Here is a 24,405-nt window from a genome sequence, read left to right as displayed (position 1 = left end):
GAAGTGGGAATCTCTTGGACAATATTTCTCGAAGGAAAACATAAGCTCTGCACATTTACTCCTACACTTAATTATTTTCCCCCTGTATTTCCCTCCAAGCACGATCTCTAAGTCTCATAAAATATAAGCCGGAGTCTCCGATAAGTCAATGGAAATGCTGCTAAAGAGCATTTAAAGTCTCTGATTGAAATTAAAATCCATTCATGAATGGATTTTAAAAGTGCCTGTATCTCATGCATTGGAGATACTGTTCATTATGTTTTCTCAATGCAAGTGACGTTGGTAAAGTAATGTCACCATTCCCGTTACATCATGTAGAAATGACCTCTTGAGCTCTCGTCTCCTGTGGTGTATTAAGCAGTACAACTTCAGCAGCAGGTCCCAGTTGCTAGGGCAGTGAAAGTCGTGGTGGTTTGGTGGCCTGGGTAGGGACTTTAGGCTTATTCCCTTCCCATACTATGTCAGCTCTGATGAAGTCAGTGGAGCTGCTCTCATGTCAGAAGTGGTGGAAGTGAGATGAGAATTGGACCAGCTGTTTTTAGGATTAAACAATGAAAAAAATATTATTACAACCACCTCCTCCAAGTCTCAAAGCCTAAGCTCACGTTAAACCCACTTCCAAGCAGATCTCTCCAGAGCTGACTCAGGCATACGATGTAACCTGTTGCAGAGGACCTGATGATTGCAAAATTACTGTTGCTGCTGTTTCTCTGCCCTAGGAGCCATATTCTTCTTCCCACTCTGGTGAGCAGGGCAGATATGGAGTACTCTTCATATCCCCTGGACATCAGTATCCACAAAGATGCAGCTGGTGATAAACATCATCTCAGTTTAGTCATAAACAGAAGGTCTGGTGAGAACAAATCTAGAGCTGGTAGAAATGTTTCCACTTTTGGAACTTCATTGAGATTTTATTGAAATTCCCTTTCCCCCTCTTTAGAAACACTTTCCTGGTGTGCTGTTCCCTTTATTCCCCCCAAACCAGCTCTGTAAATTACATGATTGAGATTTTTTCAAGTAGGTGATTTAGCCACACAGTTCTCTTCACTTGTAGATGGAGCTGTGTGGCAAAATTCCCCCATTTGGCTCTGAAAAATCTCAGCTCATATTTTTCTTTTTAATCAGCGAAGCCCAAAATGTTTTGAGACAGGCTGTGAACATGCACCCCCAGTGCTGAGCAATTAACCCAATGTGAGTGAAGGGCTCAGAATCCTAAACACAGAAGAGTCTAGTGCTCTCCTACTGACTTCAGTGGAGTTGCTTCTGATTCTTACTGCGAGTGAAGAACTGGGACAATAGATTTCACTTTTTACTTCAAAAACAGAAACCCAACCCCCCAAACTGATTTTAGAACTATAAATGAATTAATAAATCCTCCTTCCGGTTCCCAGGGGCAGACGCTCTGGAGACTCCTTACAAACAGCTGCCATGGTAGTTAGCTCTAATTGATACCTGTCTGGCAGTTCCAGGAGAGAGGCCAAGGGTTGAAGAAGCTGGAGACTGGATTTACTGTGTAGCCTGAAAAGCGTTCCTTACAGGACAGGTTGAAGCTCATCAGCAGTGCAGTGTGGGCAGACCTTTGAAAATACAAACTCATCCCATTAATTTTTGTTTATGATGCTCTGTGATTTGATCAGTATGAGCAGCAGTAGGGTAACCAGTTTTCTTCCAAATTGGTGTCGTTTGGTGCACAGGTGAAGGAGCAAACAGATTTTTGTTTTAGGTATTTTGTTAAGTTCTGGATGAAGAGCGGGTAAAAAGGATTCTTCACTACTTCTTGGGGGATGACGTGTATGCACTTGAGAATTTGCTCTGAAAGTCCTTCAAGGAGCATTCCTATGTTGGTCCCATGTGGTGGCTAAGTACATAACTTCCACGTGGCAGTTGTCACCAGCATTCAGTTCACTAATAAGGGCAAAATAGAGAGCAGTGGGAGACCTTTCCAAACTGTATACTTAACTCATTGTGGGAGAGTGTAATTTTTTGTCTCTGTCTAGTGGCTGGCCTGCATAAGCAGTTGGAATTCACTGCTACTTCCAGCTAAAAGGACTAGTCCTTTAACTCAGATAGTAAAGATTCATTCTTTTTAGTTGTGAAGATCTTGAGTTCAAATCTCACTGTTGATCCAAATAGGATCAGTTATAATAAAGTGGCACCTGACGTGAAGTTCCAACACAGAGAGACCTCAGATACTTTGGCCATCAGTGGGATGAGTTACAGAGACATACTTTCTGCAGTGTAGGATGGGGAGTTTTTTACCTGAAGTTTATTTGTATTCCCTGTTTTCAGTCATTCATAGTTTTCAGAAACTTTAAACTCTGAGGCTGATGTTTTCCAGGCTTGGTCTGTGTCTGAAGATGAATGTATGGGTTGGGGATAGATAAACTCATTAAGTGAGATAAGAATGGGCAAAGGTTCACTTCCTCCATTATATAAATAATATTTCCATTGCTTGAAATAGCAGGGACTTGAAGCTGAAATTTGGCAGGGAAATATCCCTCATTTAGGGAAAGTCCATTTTGAGTTTCCTAGTGTAATTCAGTCTTTGAAAATTGGATTTTACACATGAGTAATATATTTTACCGAATATAACCTTATTTAACTTCAATCACATGAGAGAGAAACAAAGATGTATTGTGCCTGGTACATTAGCCACAGAGTAAAATAAATTACTGGAGTAAAATAATTGTAGAGAATGAGGCAGGCATTCACAAGAGCCTTGTAAGAGGGCATCACCCCATGTACGCTTGATAAGGGTACATATGAGCTCACTGACTGAAAAGGTGTGTGGCATGGTCCACACTTTAGAAAGTATTCACTGAGAGATTGAGCCATCTCCCATTGGCTTCATTGAGAATTGGATGAAGCCTTGAATGAGGTACGTCTTCTCTGGACCATCATCTTATTTAATTATTTACTGGACCATCACCTGCTTTGTACTGTGTGAATCCTGTGGGGGTCGAAACAGGGCAGATCTCACAAGGCTCTAGAAAGGGGATGGGACTTTGTATGTATTTCAAAAGGGAAAAAAGGAAGAAGAAAAAGAGAACTTGCATCGATAAAACTTGTTTAAAAAACATTGTGAGAACATAAGAATGGCCATAGTGGGTAAGACCAATGGTCCATCTAGGCCAGGATTCAGTCTTCCATGAGTGGCCGATGCCAGATGCTTCAGAAGGAATGAATAGAACAGGGCAATTTATCTAGTGATCCATCCCTGTCATCCAGTCCCTCAAAGAACTCCAGTAGATTAGTGAAGCATGATTTTCCTTTACAAAAGTCATATTGACTCATATAAATGCAAAGTGAAATGCTCCTAAGTCTGGAAATGACAAAAATACTTAAAGTTTGAATCATAATGCAAACGCATAAGGATGCTCAGATACTACTATAGGGAGTGCTGATAGAAGAAACTGATGGGTAGATGAAAGGGAGGAAAACATCTTAATTTTGCCATTTCTTGACTTTTGAATGCTTAACTACATAATCTTAATGTCCTTTTAAAACTTTTTTTCTTTTTATGGAATATATATTAAAATGTTCCCCCTCTGTTAAATAATTCAGTATGTCAGCTTTCATCTAATTTTTTTCATCTGAATTCTAAACGCCTGAGAAAGATGCTACTGTACAGCAGAAATTCTTAGACTTTCTGCTACTATAGTGTAAATGGTTCAGCTACAATTTTGGGGCCTTATCCTACTCTCAGTGAAGCCAACTGAGGTTTTGCCACTGATTTCAGTAAGATTAGGATAGGCCCCCCTTACAAAATCCAAACACTCCATGAACAAAATGTTTCAAAGGGTGTTTGTTTACAGATAAAGTGCTTGATATTGCAGAGTTTTTAAAACTAACAGAGAAATCCAAGGGAGCATAATGCACAGTAGACAGTTCACTATCATATCTATCAGACTAATTACAGCACCAGATCTCAGTACAGCAGTTATTAACATCCATTTGAACAGGCATCCCTGAAAATGCAGTAATGCCATTAACCTGTAAAATGAAAATCCCGCTATTGATTTTTTTGAGCTCTTGAAAAATGTAGGTGGGATTGTGATTTAAAAAAAAATCAATGCAAGTTTATAGCGACAGATCATGTAAGTAAGAGTTAGGACATTGTAAAAACCCTAGCCATCAAGTTATGCAGGAAAACTTGGGTAGATAATCAAAAGGACCAGGACATCAAAGACAGTCCATGGTCTCCCTTCTGTATGTAACCTTCAGCAGTTGTATAACAGTAAGGGATTTATCTGTTGAGTGTTCCCAGGGCACTGATGTGAATAGAGGAAGGACTGTCCACTGTTAGGGTGCTAGTCTGGGACTTAGAGAGATCCAGGTTTAATTTTCTGCTCTGCCACAGACTTTTTTTGTGTCCTTGGACAAGTCCTTTAACCTATCCATGCCTTGGTTTCCCTTCTGTAAAATGAGGATGAATACTTCCCTATCTTCCGGGGGTGGTAAGGATAAATACAGCCAAAAAGATTGCAAGGTGCATAGATACTACAGAGGCATCAGAAAATCATGCCAGCTCCCAGCCTTGCACCCAGAAATATACCATCTTACGAGATCCCCTGGGGCAGTACAAACTCATTAATAAGTCTGCCACTTCCTCAAAGGAAAGTGGACATGCACCAGCCTTTGTAATCTGAGCTGAGATTCCCCAAGCACTTCAACAAAAACCACACTGTTTTAAGTAAAACATAAAACAGATTCGTTAACTACAGAAAGATAGCTTTTAAGCAATTATAAGTAGCAGTCATAGAGATCAAAGTGGGTTACCTAAGAAATAAAAATAGAAACACAGTCTAAATTCTAACTTTAACAGACTAAGCAAGGTTTGAATCAAGGAGTCTGTCACCCTAACAGACATTACAGGCAGCTCACAGTTCAGCTGGAAGGTCCTTTCCAGCCTGTGGCCAATCTCCCTAGTTCAAAGTCTGTCTTCCAGGTGTTGAGATTCGGAGAGAGGAGGAAGGGACAGGCCAAGCGATGATGTCATTGTCTCTTTTATACATTCTTTCAGCTGCTAGGAAGATCCTTGCCGTTATGTGGATTGTGTACGTGCTTTCTCTGTGAAGCCTCTGGGATAGTGCATTCTTCTTGATGGGCCACTAACGCCTGTCTGGCCAACTATAACTGCTCGTTTGTTGCTACTGAAAGGCCAGCTGTGGGCGTCTCCCAACATGTTTCAGTAACGCTTATAGCAATACCTCACACTTCATATACAATTGTAGTACATATATTCCAACAGGATATTAAGGTTGAACAGATCAAGACTTGTAAAATGATACCTCACAAGGCATATGTTTTACAAAATATATCATAATCATCTAACATTGGTGAATAAGGGGGTTCCAGAGTGCTAACTGAGCTACAGAGCATCACAACCATCTTAAAGGGTTCAGAGCTATTTCATTTCCTTGGCCTGGCTGCTGGGATGGACAGTGACGGTGATTTACGATGATGAGTTTGTTGGGATTTGGTGGGGTGTTTTTTTTTGGTCACATTGAAACTTCTCTGACAGCCTTTGGTCCTTGCAGGCCTGGGAGACTTCTGCTGGGAAAGAATCATGGTTTATATTTATAGTCTTAACTCATGAAACCATTTCTTACTGTTAAAGCAGCCATTTGTTTATTTCATTTTGAATGAATTCCCTCCCTTGCCCAGAATATAGAACCAATTAGGTTGATTTATGGTGCAAAATTTCCAGTTATAAAGTCCCCTATTGTATCTGTGCCGCATGATGGCTGAGAGTTTCTCATTGCTTTGATGTTAGAGCCACTCTGTTTTTTCTGGGCCTTGCATCATTTCCACTAGACTGAATTTAAGAACAATCTCTGGTTAGATTAGACAAACCTAATCAGTGTGTGTAGGTGGGAAGAGGTTGGCTTTTTTATTTAAGTTCATTTTCCTGAATACTGTGTGGTTTCACTCAATTTTCTGTTGGCTTCTGCAAATAGGGAATTTGGCCTGCCAACCTTGTAATATAATCAGGGAACTGACTGTCAAAATGGTACCTTCTTACTCCATATATCTGCTTCCTGGGTATTTGAGACATATATTTACTAGTTTTGCTGACAAAAACCCTGTTGGCATTGCAGAGGATTTACAGCTGTAGAGGAATGATCTTGATTCTCTTTGCCCTCTTGCCCTGCCTACCATCTTTCTGCTGTAATCCTCTCAGAGCTTCCAATTAAAGGAAGGACGGACCAGTTCAGTACTTGGATGGGGCATCTCCAAGGGACGACTTGGTGTTGGTGTTACTCTTTATTCTGTTTTAGTAGTGAACCAGTACCTCAATATGATGATGGGGACAGTGTGTGGGGAAAGGTGCTGTGTTCTGGAAGAGATATCTGACTGGTCACTTGTGGTTAGTGAGTATCCTACAGCACTTTTTCTAATTGTGTGTGTATGCACAGGTGGAGTTCCCATCCTGCTCTGAATCTGAACAGAAAATCCACAGTCTGCATAAAATCCAAACTTACCCCTTCCTGGAGTTTGCCTTTGTTGGTAACAACACAAATCCAACATCAACATCACTCTACTTTCTCTCCCGACGAAGTGGGTATTCACCCATGAAAGCTCATGCTCCAATACATCTGTTAGTCTATAAGGTGCCACAGGACTCTTTGCTGTTTCTCCAAGCTTAGCTTCTCTTAGGGTTCTCTGTGTCCCACCCCCTCGTTCCCTCTGCCTCTGAGAGAGGATCCAGTCCCACTTACAGGGGAATGCCACATTTTTATGCAGGGTCCAGAACCTGTTGTACCGCTAGAGGATGTTAACCCTAATGTCCTGAGCAAACTGCATCTTGGATTAAGATGTTCTGCTCCCCTAAACTCGCCTTGCAATTTCAGCGAGTTACATTACTTTTTGCTATCTGGCCTGAACTCTGTAGTGTTGTGCTGTAGCTAAATCCTAAATGAAGAATCTCTCCTGGTGCTGGTGGTATAACAGTCAGGAAGAATACAATTTAACTTCCCCCTGAGACAAATTGTGTTTGCAGGGCTGGCAATGGGGGGGAAGGGGGATCATCTTATGACTTATGAACAAAGTGCATTTGGTTGTGGAATAATTGTGAGAGAATAAAGATGGAACTCTTGTGGTAGTGGTCTCATAACATCCCTTCAACAATTTCACCTTAAGGCGATGCTGTTCTCTCTTATTTTCACAATAAAATATGAGAGAATTAATTTTTCACACCTGCTCAGGGCCTGTTTCCCAAAGCTGGCGTAGGGACGTATAATCAACCACCCCCGTATCTCTCCTATCTTGGAGGGAGGGAAGTTTGTGGTACCAACCTCTATCAACTCTTCCCACAGATTGGGAATCTGTTTAATTTCCATGGGGTGCACCATATGACCTCGAAAAGTTGAGACTAGGGATGCAAAGGCAAGATCAATGTCTGGAAGCTGCAGCAGGACAAATTCAGAATAGAAATAAGATACAGTTTTTTAACAGTGGGGGTAATTGGCCATTGGAACAACTTGCTGAGGGATGTGATGGATTTCCGTTGCTTTAAATTGAGATTAGATTGAGAAGAAAGATGTAGGTCAACCAGAAGCTTTGAGCCTGTTGCAGGAGTCACTTGGTGAAAGTACATGGCCTGAGTTCTGCAGGAGGTTAGGCTGGATGATGATCATGCGCCCTTCTGGCTTAAACTATGAATGTGATCTGCAGGAGCTCTGACTAAGCCATCTCTCCTCCTCGTACCACCTCTGTATTGAGCTGTCCTGACCAATGGGGTGGAATTTTTTACCTCCTTCTGCACCTCCCCCTCCCACTTGGGAGTTTTCCTTTGCCAGGATCTTCCCTGGGTAAATTTAGCCCTGATGCTGTAACTGTGAAAATGGATGAATGCACAAAGGATTTCTGACAGAAGCATTGAATAAAACTTTCTAGTTTTATCTGATTTCTTCCACAGAATACAGTGATCATCTGAGCCTGGTTTTTTTAAACATAAGTCCATTTAGCAGAACTTATGGATCACCTTTCTAAAAACAATTGTGAATCTTTCTGCTATCTGCAAGATTTTTGTGCTTTCAGGTACAGTGTAATGTTTGTAAGAGGAAGGGGAATCCAATTCTTGACCTCTAGTTCAACTATATCTCCTCTCCTTCTGCAGTGATGGCAATGATATATCAAGTTTAGGGAATTAAAGCCAAAGCCGCAGTGGTTGCCATAGTCAGAGTTGCATACCATTCTAATCTCATGTTTTCAGTTGCTGAGAACTTAATAGAGCACTACGCCTTGATTGAGCCTCTGGATCTGATGCGGCAGTTGGCAATGCAATTCTTTCCTCTCTTTTGGACTTGATTCCGCAGCTCATTCCTCCTTATGTGAATACTGCTCTGGGATCATTTGAAGTGGAGCACCCACAGGGACACTACTTGAAGGAGGAGTTATTCACCCTGTGCAGTAACTGTAGTTCTCGGAGCTGTGTGTTGCTATGGGTGCTCCACTATCCACCCTCCTTCCCTTCTGCTTCGGAGTTTCCTTCTGAGACTTGGCGATGGAGAAGGAACTGAGGACGGTTTAGCCACACGGCCTCATATAGCCTTGATCTGATGGACAGGATATGGGGCATATATGCTCATGAAGTGGGATACCGACAGGGGCACACATCTCTAAGAACTACACTGACTGCACAGGACGAGTAACCTAACCTCTCTTTTCCCATTAGGTTAACAGAAATATTTGTAGTGTGCAGCCATAGGGAAATGCAGAAATGGCACGTTCTAATGAATGTTGATAAATGCTAATGTTGCCCGAATAGCTTGTCAATGGAAGGAATTTAATAATGATTCTTTAGAATCTTTATTCATATTTTAATTTGTATCTAGGGTTCTGCAAAACAGAAATTGCTTGTTCTCAATCAGCAATCTCTTTGCTTGTAGTGTACCTGCCTTCTCTTGACAGCCTCTCATTTTGAGGCAGCAGTGTCTGAGGCTGTGACCAAAATTGTGATATTTATATAGCCTTAACTTGAGAGAAACAATCCGTAAATAAGTGCCATGGAGATGTAGTGATATTTGTATTCTGGGGGCAGCAGTAAGACTGCCTATGCGGTAGCTTGGTTGTTGGATAATTGGTTTTCTGCATGTCTTCTGTAGGCAGAACTGTAAGTTTTCAGGGGTAGAAATATATACGTTTTTAGCAGTGGTTTTGAAAACAAGTTGCTGCAATACAGACTGTCTGTAGTTTTGTGTCTTTTTAATGGTCCCAAGTGTCACACATAAATAAGAATGCTGTTTATTTTGGGGGAGGGGAGAAATTCTCTTTAGTTAAAGCTCTACACTGCCATGTAAAAGGTCTAGATTCAGTTTCCATTCCTGATCTCTTGCTTTGTAGACCACAGTGTTGTGTATAATGTGTAGGAGGGTGTGTATGTATGGAAGAAGGAGGAGAATGCAGTACTGGGCATATCCTCACATTGGTGCAGTTGGGTTAAGACGTGCAGTATTGGAACAGACTAGCTGTCCATCCGATTCAGTAGCCTGTGAAGCTTAGCATGTTCCCTACTGAGGTTTTGGTCTTTGTAATGCTATTATCAACTGAAGGCTAAAATGCAGGTACCTCCGATCTTTACAGGTAGAAAACATTTTACTCCAGTTGGAGACAAGTCTGATAATGGCAGCAGTTGTTGTGGAATATGAACTCCATTGTCATCTCTGTAGTGCATCCATGATTAATTTTTATTTTAAAGGCGAGATTGTTCTGTCCGATAACCTGCAGCTAATAATTGTGACTTAGATTTTTCATTACAAGTCAGTTCAGCCAGGCGGTAGAATAGATAGTTTCATTGCATAGAATTGTATGCTCATGTCTTCATTCAATCATTCTCCTTTGCAATGTGATGTCTGAACCATTCTGCTGTCCCTTATTTTCACTTGCTAAATGCTACTATCTATGGTGGGAAGGAGGGTAGTAGAGATCCAAATAAGAGTAGGGTGGCATTTTCAAATGTATCAAAGTGGCTGCAAAGTACCAATCCCACTGAGAGCTAGTAGGATTTATGCTCCTAAGTCACTTAGGTATTTTTTGAAAATCTCCTCCCTAGCCCTCAGATACTTTCAATTTTCATAGTAGCAAACCGTTGGCCTCAGTCCGTGCTTCATGACTCCAGTTTTACGCAGATGATGTTTGAGACCTTCAACATCCCAACTATGTATGTGGCTATCCAGGTTATGCTGTCTCTGTATGCCTCTGGGCATACCACAGGTATCGTCATGGACTCTGGGGATGGGGTCACCCACACAGTGCCAATCTGCAAGGGCTACGCCCTGCCCCATACCATCCTGCGTCTGGACTTGGCTGGCCGTGACATGACTGACTACCTCATGAAGATCCTGACGGAGAGAGGCTACAGCTTCACCACCACAGCCGAAAGGGAAATGGTGCGTGACAGCAAGGAGAAGCTCTGCTCTGTCGCCTTCGACTTCGAGCAGGAAATGGCAACGGCTGCTTCATCTTCCTCCTTGGAGAAGAGCTATGAGCTACCTGATGGTCAAGTGATGACTATTGGGAATGAAAGGTTCCGGTGCCCAGAGGCCATCTTGCAGCCCTCCTTCCTGGGGATAGAGTCCTGTGGCATTCACAAGACCACTTTCAACTCCATCATGAAGTGTGACGTAGATATCCAAAAGGACCTCTATGCTAACACAGTGCTGTCTGGGGGAAGCACCATGTATCCTGGCACTGCTGACAGAATGCAGAAGGAGATCATGGCCCTGGCACCCAGCACAATGACAATCAAGATCATTGCCCCACTGGAGTGTAAATATTCTGTCTGGATTGGTGGCTCCAGGAGGGATAGCTCAGTGGTCTGAGCATTGACCTGCTAAACCCAGGGTTGTGAGTTCAATCCTTGAGGGGGCCACTTAGGGATCTGGGCTAAAAATTGGTCCTGCTAGTGAAGGTAGGGGGCTGGACTCGAAGACCTTTCAAGGTCCCTTCCAGTTCTAGGAGATTAGTATATCTCCAATTATTATTACAGTGGTGAGCTACATTGGTATAAAGCTGCAGTAACACAGTGATGAATCAGGGCCAATGTGTCCCATCGCTTCATGGGGCCAAATTCTCAGGTGGCATGAATTGGCTATTCCTGAGGGAATTTGGCACCAAAAAATTACAAATTCTGCGCACAATATTTTAAAATTCTGCATATTTTTATTTGTCAAAATAACACAATGTAGTCACACCAGTTTCAGTTTTTTGGTAATTTTTGTCAAAATATTTGTCAGCAAGTATTTCTGTAACAATACAGACAACAAAAAGATACAGGAACTGTTTTTTGACAAATAGATTCCTTACTAGGCAAATTAATACAGACCTTGGAGTAATAATTCATTTAAACTACAACACAGAAATGTATTTCCTGTACCCCTCAGAAGCAGTGCAAAGGGGGAGTCAGGGGTAATGGAAGAGAGAGAGAGGGAAGTAATTGCTGGGAAGGAGCCTCGGAGAGAACCTGGAGAGAGAGAGAGAGAGAGAGTGTGTGTGTGTGTGTGTGTGTGTGTGTGTGTGTGTGTGTGTGTGTGTGTAAATATGGAACTGTTTTTGGGGGGTGGAGGGAGAGTTGGGGAGCCTCCCCCATGCAAACCTTGGCTGACCCCTAGCCTCTCCCACTCAGTCAGGAATATCTGCCCTGTCCCCATGTGTCCCTGCACCCCCACTGAGTCACCCCTTCCCACTGTCCCCATATATACCTGTAGCCCCACTCAGCTGCCCCATGTGTCCCTGCACTCCCTTTCCACCCCGCTGGTGTCCTGCCACCCCAACTCCCCATCCCCATGTGTCCCTGCATCTCCACTGGTTCCCAAGTGTCCCTGTCCGCCTCTTCCCCCCAGTGTCTCTAGAGCCCTATTCAGCCATCCATCCTCCCCCATCCCCATGCATCTCTGCACCTCCACTCAGCCACCATGTAGCTGTGCACCCCCGCTTCATTCTGTACCCTTCAGTAGCCCTTCTGAACTCCATTCTGTGAGACCCCGCCAAGCAGCCCCTATCAGTGGTGAGCCGGCTGTTCTGTTCTGGCACCACAGCAGCCCCTGGTGGGCAAAAGGGGTAACTGCAGTGCCTCGCAGTCAGAATGTGTTTTCTGTGGAGAAGAAAAAATCTGTGGGACACATGAATTCTACACGTGTGCAATGGCACAGAATTCCCCCAAGCATTGAGTAATTGTCATGGCTCGTTTGGTTTCAGTAGAGGCACATGGATTTACACCTGCAGAAAATCTGGCCCCTGAGGCTCTAAGGCAGGGGTTCTTAAACTTCATTGCATTGTGAGCCTCCTTTCTGACAATAAAGTTACTATTTGACCCCTGGGTGGGGGGTATTGGAGCCCGAGTCCTACCACCCTAGCTGGGGTGAAAGGGGTCTGCAGCACAAGCCCCGCTACCCCGATTGGGGTGGAGCTCGGGCTTCAGTTTCAGCCCTGGGTCCCAGCAAGTCGAATGATTAAAATGGGGTCATGACCCACTTTGGGGTCCTGACCCACAGTTTGAGAACCGCTGCTGTAAGGTGCTTTTATCTTTTTTTGAAGAGAGCTCACAGAGCACCGTCCTCTGTTCCTGCATTGTCACAAAAAGACTGAAACGTTGGTAATGGCGTCTTCAAAGGTGGACCTCACAGCTGCCGCAAACTAGGCATGTGTTTGCAAAATTCTCCAGCCTGCTGTCTGTGATAAAAGCTCCCTTCTGTACCTACAAGCTTTCTTGTCAGTTCTGTTTGTAACTGTGGTTTCCTGGACTGGAGCAGAACCTTGGTAGTATGGAAATATTCAATTGCTCACTGGTGATGTAAGTGTCTTAGGGTGGTATTCTGATTTTACATAAACCGGTTTTGTAAAACAGATTGTATAAAGTCGAGTGCACGTGGCCACACTAAGCACATTAATTCGGTGGTGTGCGTCCATGGTCTGAGGCTAGCGTCGATTTCTGGAGCGTTGCACTGTGGGTAGCTATTCCGTAGCTATCCCATAGTTCCCGCAGTCTCCCCCGCCCCTTGGAATTCTGGGTTGAGATCCCAGTGCCTGATGGGGCAAAAATCATTGTCCATGGTGGTTCTGGGAAATGTTCGTCAGCATTCCTTCCTCGGGAAAGCAATCGGCAGCAATCATTTCGTGCCCTTTTTATCCCCTGGATTGCCCTGGCAGATGCCATAGGGCATGGCAACCATGGAGCCTTCAGCCTTTTGTTTACTGTCACCGTATGTGTACTGGATGCCACTGACAAGAAGCATACTGCAGCTCTACACAGCAGCAGTCATTTGCCTTTGCATGACAGCAGAGACGGTTATCAGGCGTTCTTTGTACCGTCTGCTGCCGCCATTTGAGATGACTGTAACTGTCGTTCTGTACCATTTGCTGCATGTCATGGGTGCTACTGGCTGAGTTGGCCGGTGGGGCGCAAAGACAAAAATGGAAATGACTCCTTCGAGTCAATCCCTCTTTATGGTATCTAAAAATAGTCAGTCCTGTCTAGATAGGGGCAAAGTGTATCAGAGAACCAGAGAGCACAGCTGCTCTGTGTCAGATCCCACAGAAATGATGAGGCTGCATTGCCATTCACGGGAGTGCCCTGTGCAACAACCCCACCCATTGCTTCCCTCCTCCCCCAACTTCCTGGGCTACCTGGCAGTGTCCCCCCATTTTCGTGAGAAGTAATAAAGGATATGCAGGAATAAGAAACACTTGAGTTTTTATGCAGATAAAATGAGGGGAGGCAGCCCTCCAACGCTATTAGTCCCAGGCAGGACATTTAAGTGGTGACCGGGGAGAGGAGCTCAGCATCCCACTGCTATTGATAGTCCAGCCAGTACAGAATCTTTTTCTTTACACATGAGGAAGGGGCTGATGGAGCTCAGCCTTCCAGTTGCTATGATGAGGACGGTTACCAGCCGTCTGTTACCATCTACTGGAATGACCAGCGAGTCATTCCTATTTTTCCCAGCGCCCCGGCCCTGCCTCACCGAGAGGCCAGCCAGGAGCACTTCAGCAGATAGCAAGCAGTATTGTTTACCGTCCCGCCACCGGGGAGGGAAAGAGGAGTGGATTACTGCTCTTTACTGCCACAGCATGCGGTCACAGCAGCATGCAGTAGACATAGGGTGACAAAAAAGTCAAGAAACGATTTTTTTCCCTTTTCTTTCACGGGGGGAGGGGAGAGGTAATGACGAGCTATACCCTGAACCACCCCAGACAATGTGTTTGACCCTACAGGGCATTTGGGAGCTCAGCCAAGAATGCAAATGCTTTTCGGAGCCTGTGGAAGACTGTGGGATAGGCTGGAGTCCTTAGACCCCTCCCTCCCTCCATGAGCGTCAATTGATTCTTTGGCTTTCCGTTTTGCTTGTACACGCACCGTGCTGTGGACTCTGTGTCATGGCCTGGAGATTTTTCAAATGCTTTGTTCATTTCCATCTTTCTGTAACGGAGCTCTGATAGAAACAGATTTGTCTTCCCCATACAGCGATCAGATCCAATATCTCCGTACAGGTCCATGCTGGAGCTCTTTTTGATTTGGACTGCATGCCACCAGGCTGATCAGAGCTCCACGCTGGGCAAACAGGAAATGAATTTCAAAGGTTTCGTGCGGCTTGTCCTGTCTACCGGCCATTGCATCAAGTCAGATTGCTTTCCAAGAGCGGTCACAGGGTTGCAACTGTGGGATACTGGCCTGGAGGCCCAAATACCGTCGATTTTTGCGGGCCACCACTACCCTAATCTGATATGGTAATACCGATTTTAGCCTACTCCTCTCATTGGGGGAGTACAGAAAAACAAATTTAAAGAGCCCTTTATATCGATATAAAGGGGCTCCTTGTGGTGGCACGGTTTACAGCTTTAAATCGGTTTTAACGCTGTGTGACAAAAGTTCCGGCCTCCACTTGGGTGGGTCCTGTGCTTATGGGCGGATTGGTTTCACCTCAGTAATCTTCCCTGCTGTGGAACCACACACCTGTGAGTAAGGCTTCCTCCTCTGTCTGATCAGGAGTTGTGGAGGTTGGGGAACCCAGGGCCCGCCCTCTACTCGGGTTCCAGCAGGGCCCTGTGGATCGCAGGCTGTCTAGAGTGCCTCCTGTAACAGCCTTGCATGACAGCTACAACTCCCTGGGCGTACTTCCCACGGCCTCCTCCCCAAACACCCTTCTTATCCTCACACAGGACCTTTCCTCTGGTGTCTGATAAGCTTGTCCTTCCTCAATCCTTCCAGCAGTACACTCTCTCACTTCAGCTTCCGTGCCCCTTCTTGCTCCCAGCTCCTCCACACATGCCTTCCTTCTCCTTGGGCTCCTCCCTGCCTGGACCGGAGTGAGCTCCTTTTTAACCCCAGGTGCCCTGATTAGCCTGCCTTGGATTGCTGCAGGTGTTCTAATTAAAGTAGCTATCTTCTTACTCCTTCTTAGAAAGGTCGTAACTTGGCTCCAGGTGCCTTGATTAACCTGGACAACTGCCATTTGGTTACCAGTGGTACTAGGGATTTGTTTAGCCTGGGGCTAACATACCTGTTTCTCAGTACTTTACTTTAGCCATCTGGCCTTGCCCTATCACAGCTGCTAAAATCAGTTTAAACGCATAGTGTAGACCAAGCCTTAGTAACTCGTCCCTTTGTCGATATACTGCTACCTCTTCCAGATTAATATCATCCCACCCGCTCATTCAACTGCTTTGTATCTGAAAGCACTTCCAGCTGCTAGCACTTGGGATGTGCCAAGTTACAGTCCTATCTGCCTGACAATGGGGTTTTAGTCTCCTGATTATGCCCAATCCCTATGCTTTCTCTGCCTTGGAATGATACAGAGGACGTTAAACAACATGATTATGGCTGTTCTCTTTGAGCCTTCTGACTCCTGATTAACTAGCAGCTGCACTGGAGGAAGAAGCTGTTTATTCCGTGGTTACTAAGGGCAATTGAGAACATAAATTATAAATAAATAAGGAAACTGGAACTCTGTTCGTGCAGCTATTTTAAAACAATTAGCAGGGGCTTGCGTTACACAGTATGTACAGTACTTGATTTTTTTTGGTAGCTTTTTTAAAGTTTAGATCCCCCTCTCTTTTCAGTATGGAATATTAATAATTTACACTTGTTTTATGTATCACATTTCACTGCAGTGGCTCAAAGCATTTCACCTCTCTTAAGCCCTGCAGACTAGTTAAGATGTCCATTGAATAAGTGGAGGAAGCTGAGGCACAGAGATGTCAAGTCATTTGCTGAAGATCATTCTGCAAATCTGCAGAGCTCAGGGCTGGTTTTCCCCGCTATGGGATGAGAGTCACTAAACTTTCACTTCCGCGGGAGTTCCTTTTTCCTGTGATGTGAGTCTAAGGGTATGTCTACACTGCAAAAACACTACCACAGGTTTTATTATCTCATTGCCTGGGTCAACTGACTCAGGCTCCTGGGGCTTATGCAATGGGGCTAAAAACAGTAGTGTAGACATTCCTGCTCAGGCTGGAGACGGGATTCTGAGCACCTCCCCCCTTGCTGAGTGTAAGATCCCAGAGTCCAGCCCAAGCAGGAATGTCAACAGGGCTATTTTTAGCACTGTAGTGCGAACCCTAATCAATTGAGCCAGGCACTGAGACTATCTGCCACAGGGATGTGTGTGTGTTTTTTGCAGTGTAAACATACCCTGAGGCTCCCAATTATCCTTATTCTCACTTATCTACAGTCCTACTCTCTCCAGTGTCTCAGATGTTCCCAATAGCTCCAGCCAGGGGAGACAACGAAGGCATATTTGCAGCAGGCATCAAGACATCCTTGCACTTGATTGTGACCCCTCTTCCTCTTCTGGGACTGTATAGGTCACTTTCCTTGCTTTGTCTTTTGCTTTTGATGGCTCCTCATGTCAATATACATTTAATACAAAAGTGCATCTTCTTAGAGTGCACATCAGAGGTGTTTGCTATAAAACCTGTGGGCTTCCATTGAGAATCCCAGCAGACCTTATGCAGCACATGATAGCATCTGGGTTAAAGGCATCTTGTAGAATTGTTATTATTTTTCCCATTCATTTTTCCAATAGAAAGCATCCAAACTAGAGGAACTTAGCACTCAGGGAAATATAAACTGTGCTGAACAGCATGATGTGGCAGTCAGAGGAAAGCAGTGACCTTGGAATTCATTTTCATGGCTTTCTCATTGACCATGACAACTTAACAGCAATCCTCGCAAGATTAGTGGAAAGTAGAATAAGTAAGTATAGGAGAGATGATTGATTTGCAATGTTGATATCAGACTTAACTTAGTCTTTCTTTTTCTCTTCTTGGAGGGACTGGGCAGGTAGAAACACACAAAATAAAAGGAAAAGGTAAATTCCCCATAAAAATGGAGTAGCTTCTCGTTATGATAGTAAAAGCTTTAGCTAAAGGGTTTTTGTAGCCTTAGTTTAACTGAAATTAGGGCTGTCAATTTTTAAAATTGCAATTGATAGCGAGATTTTTTTAAATTGTTGTGATTAATCAGTTTTAATTATACTGCTAAACAATAATAGAATGCCAATTTAAATTTATTATAAATATTTTGAATGTTTTTCTACATTTTCAAATATTTTTCAAATATAACACGGAATACAAAGTGTACAGTGCTCACTTGATGATATTATTTTTGATTACAAATATATGTACTGTGAAAAGTTAGAGGAAATAGTATTTTTAATTCACCTCATACAAGTACTGTAAAACTTTAGAACCTCTACAAGTCTACTCAGTCCTACTTCTTGTTCAGCCAATCGCTAAGACAAACAAGTTTGTTTACATTTATAGGAGATAATGCTGCCCTCTTCTTATATACAATGTCACCTGAAAGTGAGGACAGGTGGGGTCTGCTTGATAACAACAATCCAAAGCAGTATGGACCGATGCACCTTCATTTTCATCGTCTGAGTCAAATGCCACCTACAGAAAGTTGATATTCTTTTTTCTGGTTTGGGTTCTGTAGTTTCCGCATCAGAGTGTTTGCTCTTTTAAAACTTTTGACAGTATATTCGACTCCTCATCCCTCTCAGATTTTGGAAGGCACTTCAGACTCTTAAACCTTGGGTCGAGTGTTATAGGTATGTTTAGAAATCTCACATTGATATCTTCTTTGCATTTTGTCAGAACTGCAGTGAAAGTGTCAAATCAAACAACATTTGCTGGGTCATCATCCGAGACTGCCATAACATGAAATACATGGCAGAATGTGGATAAAACCATGGAGAAGGAGATGTTAAATTCTTACCCAAGGAGTTCGGTCACAAATTTAATTTAACGCATTATTTTTTTAACAAATGTCATCAGCATGGAAGCATGTCCTCTAGAATGGTGGCCAAAGCATGATGGGGAGTGTGAATATTTAGCATATCTGGCATGTAAATACCTCGCAACGCTGGCTACAACAGTGCTATGCAAATGCCTGTTCTCACTTTCAGGTGACATTGGAAATAAGAAGAGGTCAGCATTATCTCCCGTAAATATAAACAAACTTGTTTGTCTTAGCGATTGGCTGATCAAGAAGTAGGGCTGAGTGGACTTGTAGGTTCAAAAGTTTTACATTCTTTTATTTTTGAGTGCAGTTACATAAAAATAATTCTGCATTTGGAAGTTGCACTTTCACAATAAAGAGATTGCACTACAGTACTTGTATGAGTACTGTATGAATTAAAAATGATTTCTTTTGTGTATCTTTTGTGTAGTAAAAATAATATGAAGTGAACACCATACATTTTTACTCTGTGCTGTAGCTGAAATCAATATATTTAAAAATGTAGAAAAACATGCAAAAATATTTATAATACATTGAAAATGGTATTCTATTATTGTTTGACAGTGCAATTAAAACTGTGATTAATCGAGACTATTCTTTTTAATCTAGTTAATTTGTTTTGCATTAATTGCTTGAGTTAACTGTGATTAATTGACAGCTCTAACTGGAATATAACCTCTTTCCATCCTGCAGTCACAAAATATTGTGCTACCCTATTACCTGTTCTACCCATGACATGAGAGATGTTTCTTGGGATACTTTGGGCTTATATTTGAAAGGTTTTAATACCATGGTCCTGATTCTCCTCTGTCTTACATGGGTGTAAATTGGGAGCTAACGCTGTTGAAGTTGGTGGAGTTGTACCAGTGTAAAGGTCTATGAATTCCCTGAATTACGAATTACATTTTTGTTTTTCAAACAAGATATGCCTAATCTGCCTTTTCCTACCCTGCCATGCGAGAGCTAAGATAAATTAACAAATACAGCAGATAAGCATTGATCTTTGTGGCAATTTAATAGCAACCCATGCTTGCTGATCAGCAGTCAACAAGAAGCTGGACAAACCTACATTGTAGCCCTCTTTTTATTGAGGAGCCAAGCGAACAAGTAATTGATCAGAGACTGCACATCTCTGGGGTTGCTGAGTAAACGTCTCAAGCAATCTAAGCTGTGATTCAAAGTTTCCTTTATTTACAGGATGGTATAACACAAAATGAATAAAGTTCCGTGCTCCAAAAAGGTTAAATAAATCAATTCAAGTCTATGTCAGCGGGAACTGTCAATCCCTCCCAGAAAGCTGTGTGACTGCAGGATTTCTGCAGTGGCAAATAAATCATCGCACAAGCTTTTTGCATACTCTTAAAAACGGGATGAGCAGTGACTGCGGTGCTGAGACAGTAACTCTTCAGGCTATTCCAGCTTTTCTGAATAGAATTTCACCTCTTAGGGGCGGCTCTAGCCTTTTGCCACCCCAAGCGCGGCAGGCATGCTGCCTTCGGACCGGCGGACCCTCTGCAGGCACGCCTGTGGGAGGTCCTCCGAAGCCGCAGGACCAGCAGACCCTCCGCAGGCATGCCACCGAAGGCAACCTGCCTGCCGCTCTCACGGTGACCGGCAGAGCGCCCCCTGCGACTTGCCGCCCTAAGCATGCGCTTGGCGTGCTGGGGCCTGGAGCTGCCCGTGCTCTTAGTGTATCACATTTGGTTCCAAGCTCAGGGTTTTTGCTCTTCTGACTTAAAAGCTCGTCTTGTAGCTCCCCAAGGCAAGGAGTTTCAGTTCCAAGACCAACCTGATTCTGCCAATTTAATGGCTTTAAAACCTTATTTGTTTTACTCACATTAAAAGTGTCTCCTGGTATCACCTATAGCAGTTGGGGCTGTGCCTAGTTGTTTCATAGATGTTATACCATAATGTTGTAATTTAGGCCCTGCCTGTTCCATCAGTTATGAGTGCAAACACAGGTGTCTGGCCAGGTTCTAACACCATGTTCAAGCATAGATCCATAACTGCTCTGGTTTTGACTTTCTTTCTTCCAGAATCCTTCCACTGAGCTTCATCTGGCCCTGCTTAGTCTCAGTGCACTCTTTGAAAATGGTTTAAAAATAGCCCCGGTGCAGTCTACACAACCTAGAAAACGGCTTTTGCTGGAGCCACACTGAAACGGACGTCAAGCCCCGTTTTCAAATATGGTATTCAAAGCCTAGTAAAGACAGAGACTTTGAGTGCCTAATACAGCAACAAGCAAGGGAGGAGAACAAGATGAGTGACCGCAACCTAGGGGAAAATAAAAGCACCTCTAGGGATGATCATCGCCAGGTATCTAAATGCAATACATCCCTGTTGCAGCACCGTACATTAACCGCCTTCAGGGTTTCTGCCTGTTTGAAGCTGTTGATAACCAGTTCTAGTGCTTTCAAGCTCTTGCCCCTTGACACATGTTGGGCCAAGTCTGTTCTGTGTTTGTACCGCACTTAGCAGAACGGGGTCCTGGGTCCATGAGCAATGCTCCTAGGAGCTCCAAGGATAAAATAATAAATAAATAATAACTTCACACTTCCCTTGGTGTTCACACCTCAATCGCTAGAAGAGGGCCTCACCCTCCCTGATTGAACTAACCTCATTATCTCCAGACTGATTCTTGCCTGGATATTTATACCTGCCTCTGGAAATTTCCATTACATGCGTCTGACGAAGTAGGTCTTCACCCATGAAAGCTTATGCTCCAATACATCTGTTAGTCTTTTAAGGACTCTTTGTTGCTTTTCACACAGGAAGTACCTTTCTCTCCATTTTACAGGCCTTGCCTTCATTAAGAATATATGTATTGGTGTAAGGACATGGAAGTGATTAAGGTGGTGCAATCCCCTAATGTAGACTGGCTGCACCAGTCTAAAGTGGGCTTTGTATCACGGCAGTGTAATCCAAATAAAATTGCTAATTTAAGATGCACCAGCATAAACCCAAGTTTAAATTGATGAAGTTACCCTGGTACATCATTTCTCTAAGTCGATCAGAATTTGGAAGTTGAGGCAAGAGAGGTTGAGTGACTTGACCAAGGCCACATTGTGTGTCAGTGTCTTGACAGATACTGTGTGTTCTGTACTTCTGATTCATTCCAGAATCCTTCAGAATGTGTCCATTGCATTTGTTTAAACAAGTTAAATTCTAATGACCGTTTTGGAAATGATCCAAAATGTTACTGAAGCTTTACAAATAAAACATGTTCTGAATTCAAGTAAATCTCCACTACGTGGTTCTGGACATTGACAGTGGTGGGATGCGGCAATGACTAACCACGGAGTGATTCTTTGTTTTCGTGAAGCTCTAAATCCAGCTGCCAATATCATTACATAATGTAGAGTTTAATTTGGGTTTTCTCTGGCAGGGTGCGGGCACTGTAAGAAAATGAAGCCAGAGTATGAGATGGCCGCAGAGATGCTGCACGGAGCCAGTGATGTAAGCTAATTTCCTTTATTTCTCCCTTTTTCAAATAATCCATGATAAATACCAGAAGTAATAAAAATGACTTTTCCATCCCTCTCTGCCACAATTTTAGCTGTTCTCATCCTCCCACAGGGCCCGCTGAGATGTGCTTCCAAAGTACAGTCTCATCGGTAATGCATGAGCCTTGCCAAAGCGTTAGCAAGAACATTCTGTCTTGAGCGAAAACAAAATTGCCAAGTGATTATATATTGTGTTGTAGGGCCTTATTTATACACAATATGATCAAACCTAGATATAAAGTGGAAATGGTTATTTTCCTATTCATTAAAGGCCTCATGCTAAATGCAAATTAAGAAGACGGGGGCGGGGGGTTGGTTATGGTGTAGATGCAAAAATTTAACAGGCTTGTGTCTTGTCTTGCATACATTGATTTTACACTGATGTCAATCCACTGTACATCAGTGTAACTAAGAAGAGAATCCCAGGCCCAGCGATGATGATAATCACTGTTGTTGATTCAGCACCAGCACGGCACAGGCCATACAGGAACGGAAGAGATGGTCACTGCAGCTCAGACACTCAATGTCTAGGAGACAAAGGTCTTGTCTCAAAGTACAGTAGGTCCTTTTTCAGTAATGCTCCCTTCCCTGAAGCCCATCAAGCCCTCCCAAAGAAAAGAGTGTCAGTTAAGGAAATCTGAATGAAGAGTGGTTATTTGGCACAAGAGTGTATTGGAGTTGCAGGGGAAGACCTGAGGAGAGAAGGCATGAAGATGAAATGGGAGGAGGATATGAAAGGGGACATTTACGAACTCTTCTGGGGGAGGAGGTAGGAGGAAGTGGGGGAATAGATGTAGGATAGATGGTGCAGACACTTAAAAGTGAGATGGGAGCTTGAAGTTGATGCAGAACGCGAGAAGGCGGCAGAGGACGGCTTCAGAGAGTGGAGTGACATGGTTAGAGTGGTTAATTTATCAGCAGCATTCAGTATTGATTGGAAGGGTGCAGAAGGAGGTATGGGAGGCCATATAGAAGAAGCAAGATTGCAGTACTGGAAGCAAGCACTGACCAAGGAATGGACAGTGAGTTAGTGGGAGGATCGGAGACAACAGGGTTGGTTTGTAGCGATGTTGTAAGGGAAAAAATAACTGCATGTGTGTTAGGAGAAAAAGAGAGGGGAGCATATGGCACCATAGTGACAGGCTCGGGAGGGGAGTTGGAAAGTGGAGTTTTCAGCAACGGTAGACAGGAAGATTTCAGTGTGAAGGGTGTGAATCAGGAGCTCAATTTGCTCCACGCTGCTTCTCAGTTGGTGGTAGGGTATCCAGGATGAGATGTGGGACTGGGAAGGGAGGGTGGGGTGGAGAGAGTGTTCTGAGGGTGGGTAATTGAAGGGTAGAGAGTGTATCAAGGTCACCTATGTTTAATAATTTACGTGGTAAAGGGAAAATCCTGCTCCCCCATGTGGCTGTGCATAGCAATAGAACCAAGACAGTCCCACTGTGCTGGATGTGGGGATGAGAGTTGTACAGGTGGGCTGCCCTGGCACAGGGCAGAGCCTGGGTTGCACAGGCAGGGATGAGGCAGGACCAGAGGATCTGCTGATGCATATGTCCTCCGGTCCTCCTCCTCAGCTCTCCTGTGGCCAGGGCATATGAGGGTTGTGGATGGCCTCTGCAGCCACTGGGCTGAAGTAGCTTTGTCTGAATGGCTTTACAGCCACCCAGTCTGGAACGGAGAATTCCTCCCATTTATCCCCCTCCCCTGACCATAATACATCTGGTCAGTGTTCAGCTAAACTCCTGAAGCTGGTTGTGTGCATCAGGCTGAGCTGCAAGGTCTTGTGTTACTTTGACTCTATGACAGGGGTAGGCAGCCTATGACGCGTGTGCCAAAGGTGGCACACGAGCTGATTTTCAGTGACACTCACACTGCCCGGGTCCTGACCACCGGTCCGGGAGGCTCTGCATTTTAATTCAATTTTAAATGAAGCTTCTTAAACATTTAAAAAACCTTATTTACTTTACAGAAATAATAGTTTAGTTACATATTATAGACTTATAGGAAGAGACCTTCTAAAAACATTAAAATGTATGACTGACACGCGGAACCTTAAATTAGAGTGAATAAATAAAGACTCGGCACACCACTTCTGAAAGGTGCCGATCCCTGCTTTATGACCTGGTAAAATATATCCATCCCTTCACAGTGATATTTGGAGCCAGCTGTGTTTTTCAATATACATGCAGTTTGCACGTGGAGTCTAAATGAATACGGGTGCCTCTGAATCTGTACCATCTCTGGGCTAAGAGTGAGTGTGATGCCATGGTTTGCAGTTAGCTTTCTCTGTTTCAGAGTCCTGGTGTCCTTGCAGCCATTGATGCTACTGTCAACAAGGCTGTGGCAGAAAGATTTCACATCTCAGGGTTCCCTACGTTGAAGTACTTTCAGGATGGAGAGGAGAAGTACACTCTGCCGCAACTCAGAACTAAGAAGAAGATCATTGACTGGCTGCAAAAGTAAGTTGTTTGAGTTGGAGATTTCATCCAGATTTCTGGCTATTAGCCACGGAAGATTGCTTTTGTGAAGAAGTAAATCTTAAACTGAGATTCATCTCATACTTAAATCCTTACTAACAAAAAAATAAATTGGAAGTACTGAAAGCCATACAAAGAAGTGTTCATTATATTTTTTTTAATATACAAAATCCTTTGT

General features: G+C 43.6%; 2 protein-coding genes across 3 annotated transcripts in view; both read left to right on the top strand.

Moving 5' to 3' along the window:
* The window catches only part of PDIA5 (protein disulfide isomerase family A member 5), a 123,369-nt gene that overhangs the window by 69,008 nt on the left and 29,956 nt on the right, over positions 1 to 24,405 (top strand). For both annotated transcript variants that reach the window (XM_032797036.2, XM_032797037.2), the window contains exons 12-13: positions 21,633 to 21,703; positions 24,046 to 24,209. In XM_032797036.2, the coding sequence (XP_032652927.2) occupies positions 21,633 to 21,703; positions 24,046 to 24,209 (235 nt within the window). The remainder of the gene's footprint in view (positions 1 to 21,632; positions 21,704 to 24,045; positions 24,210 to 24,405) is intronic.
* Positions 10,134 to 10,826, top strand: LOC116834747 (actin, cytoplasmic type 5-like). The gene has a single exon (XM_032797055.1). It carries the CDS (start codon positions 10,134 to 10,136, stop codon positions 10,824 to 10,826), a length of 693 nt encoding a protein of 230 aa, XP_032652946.1.

Source organism: Chelonoidis abingdonii, chromosome 10 (assembly GCF_003597395.2).
Source record: "Chelonoidis abingdonii isolate Lonesome George chromosome 10, CheloAbing_2.0, whole genome shotgun sequence".
NCBI lineage: Eukaryota > Metazoa > Chordata > Testudines > Testudinidae > Chelonoidis > Chelonoidis abingdonii.
This window is presented reverse-complemented; position numbering and strand designations above follow the sequence as displayed.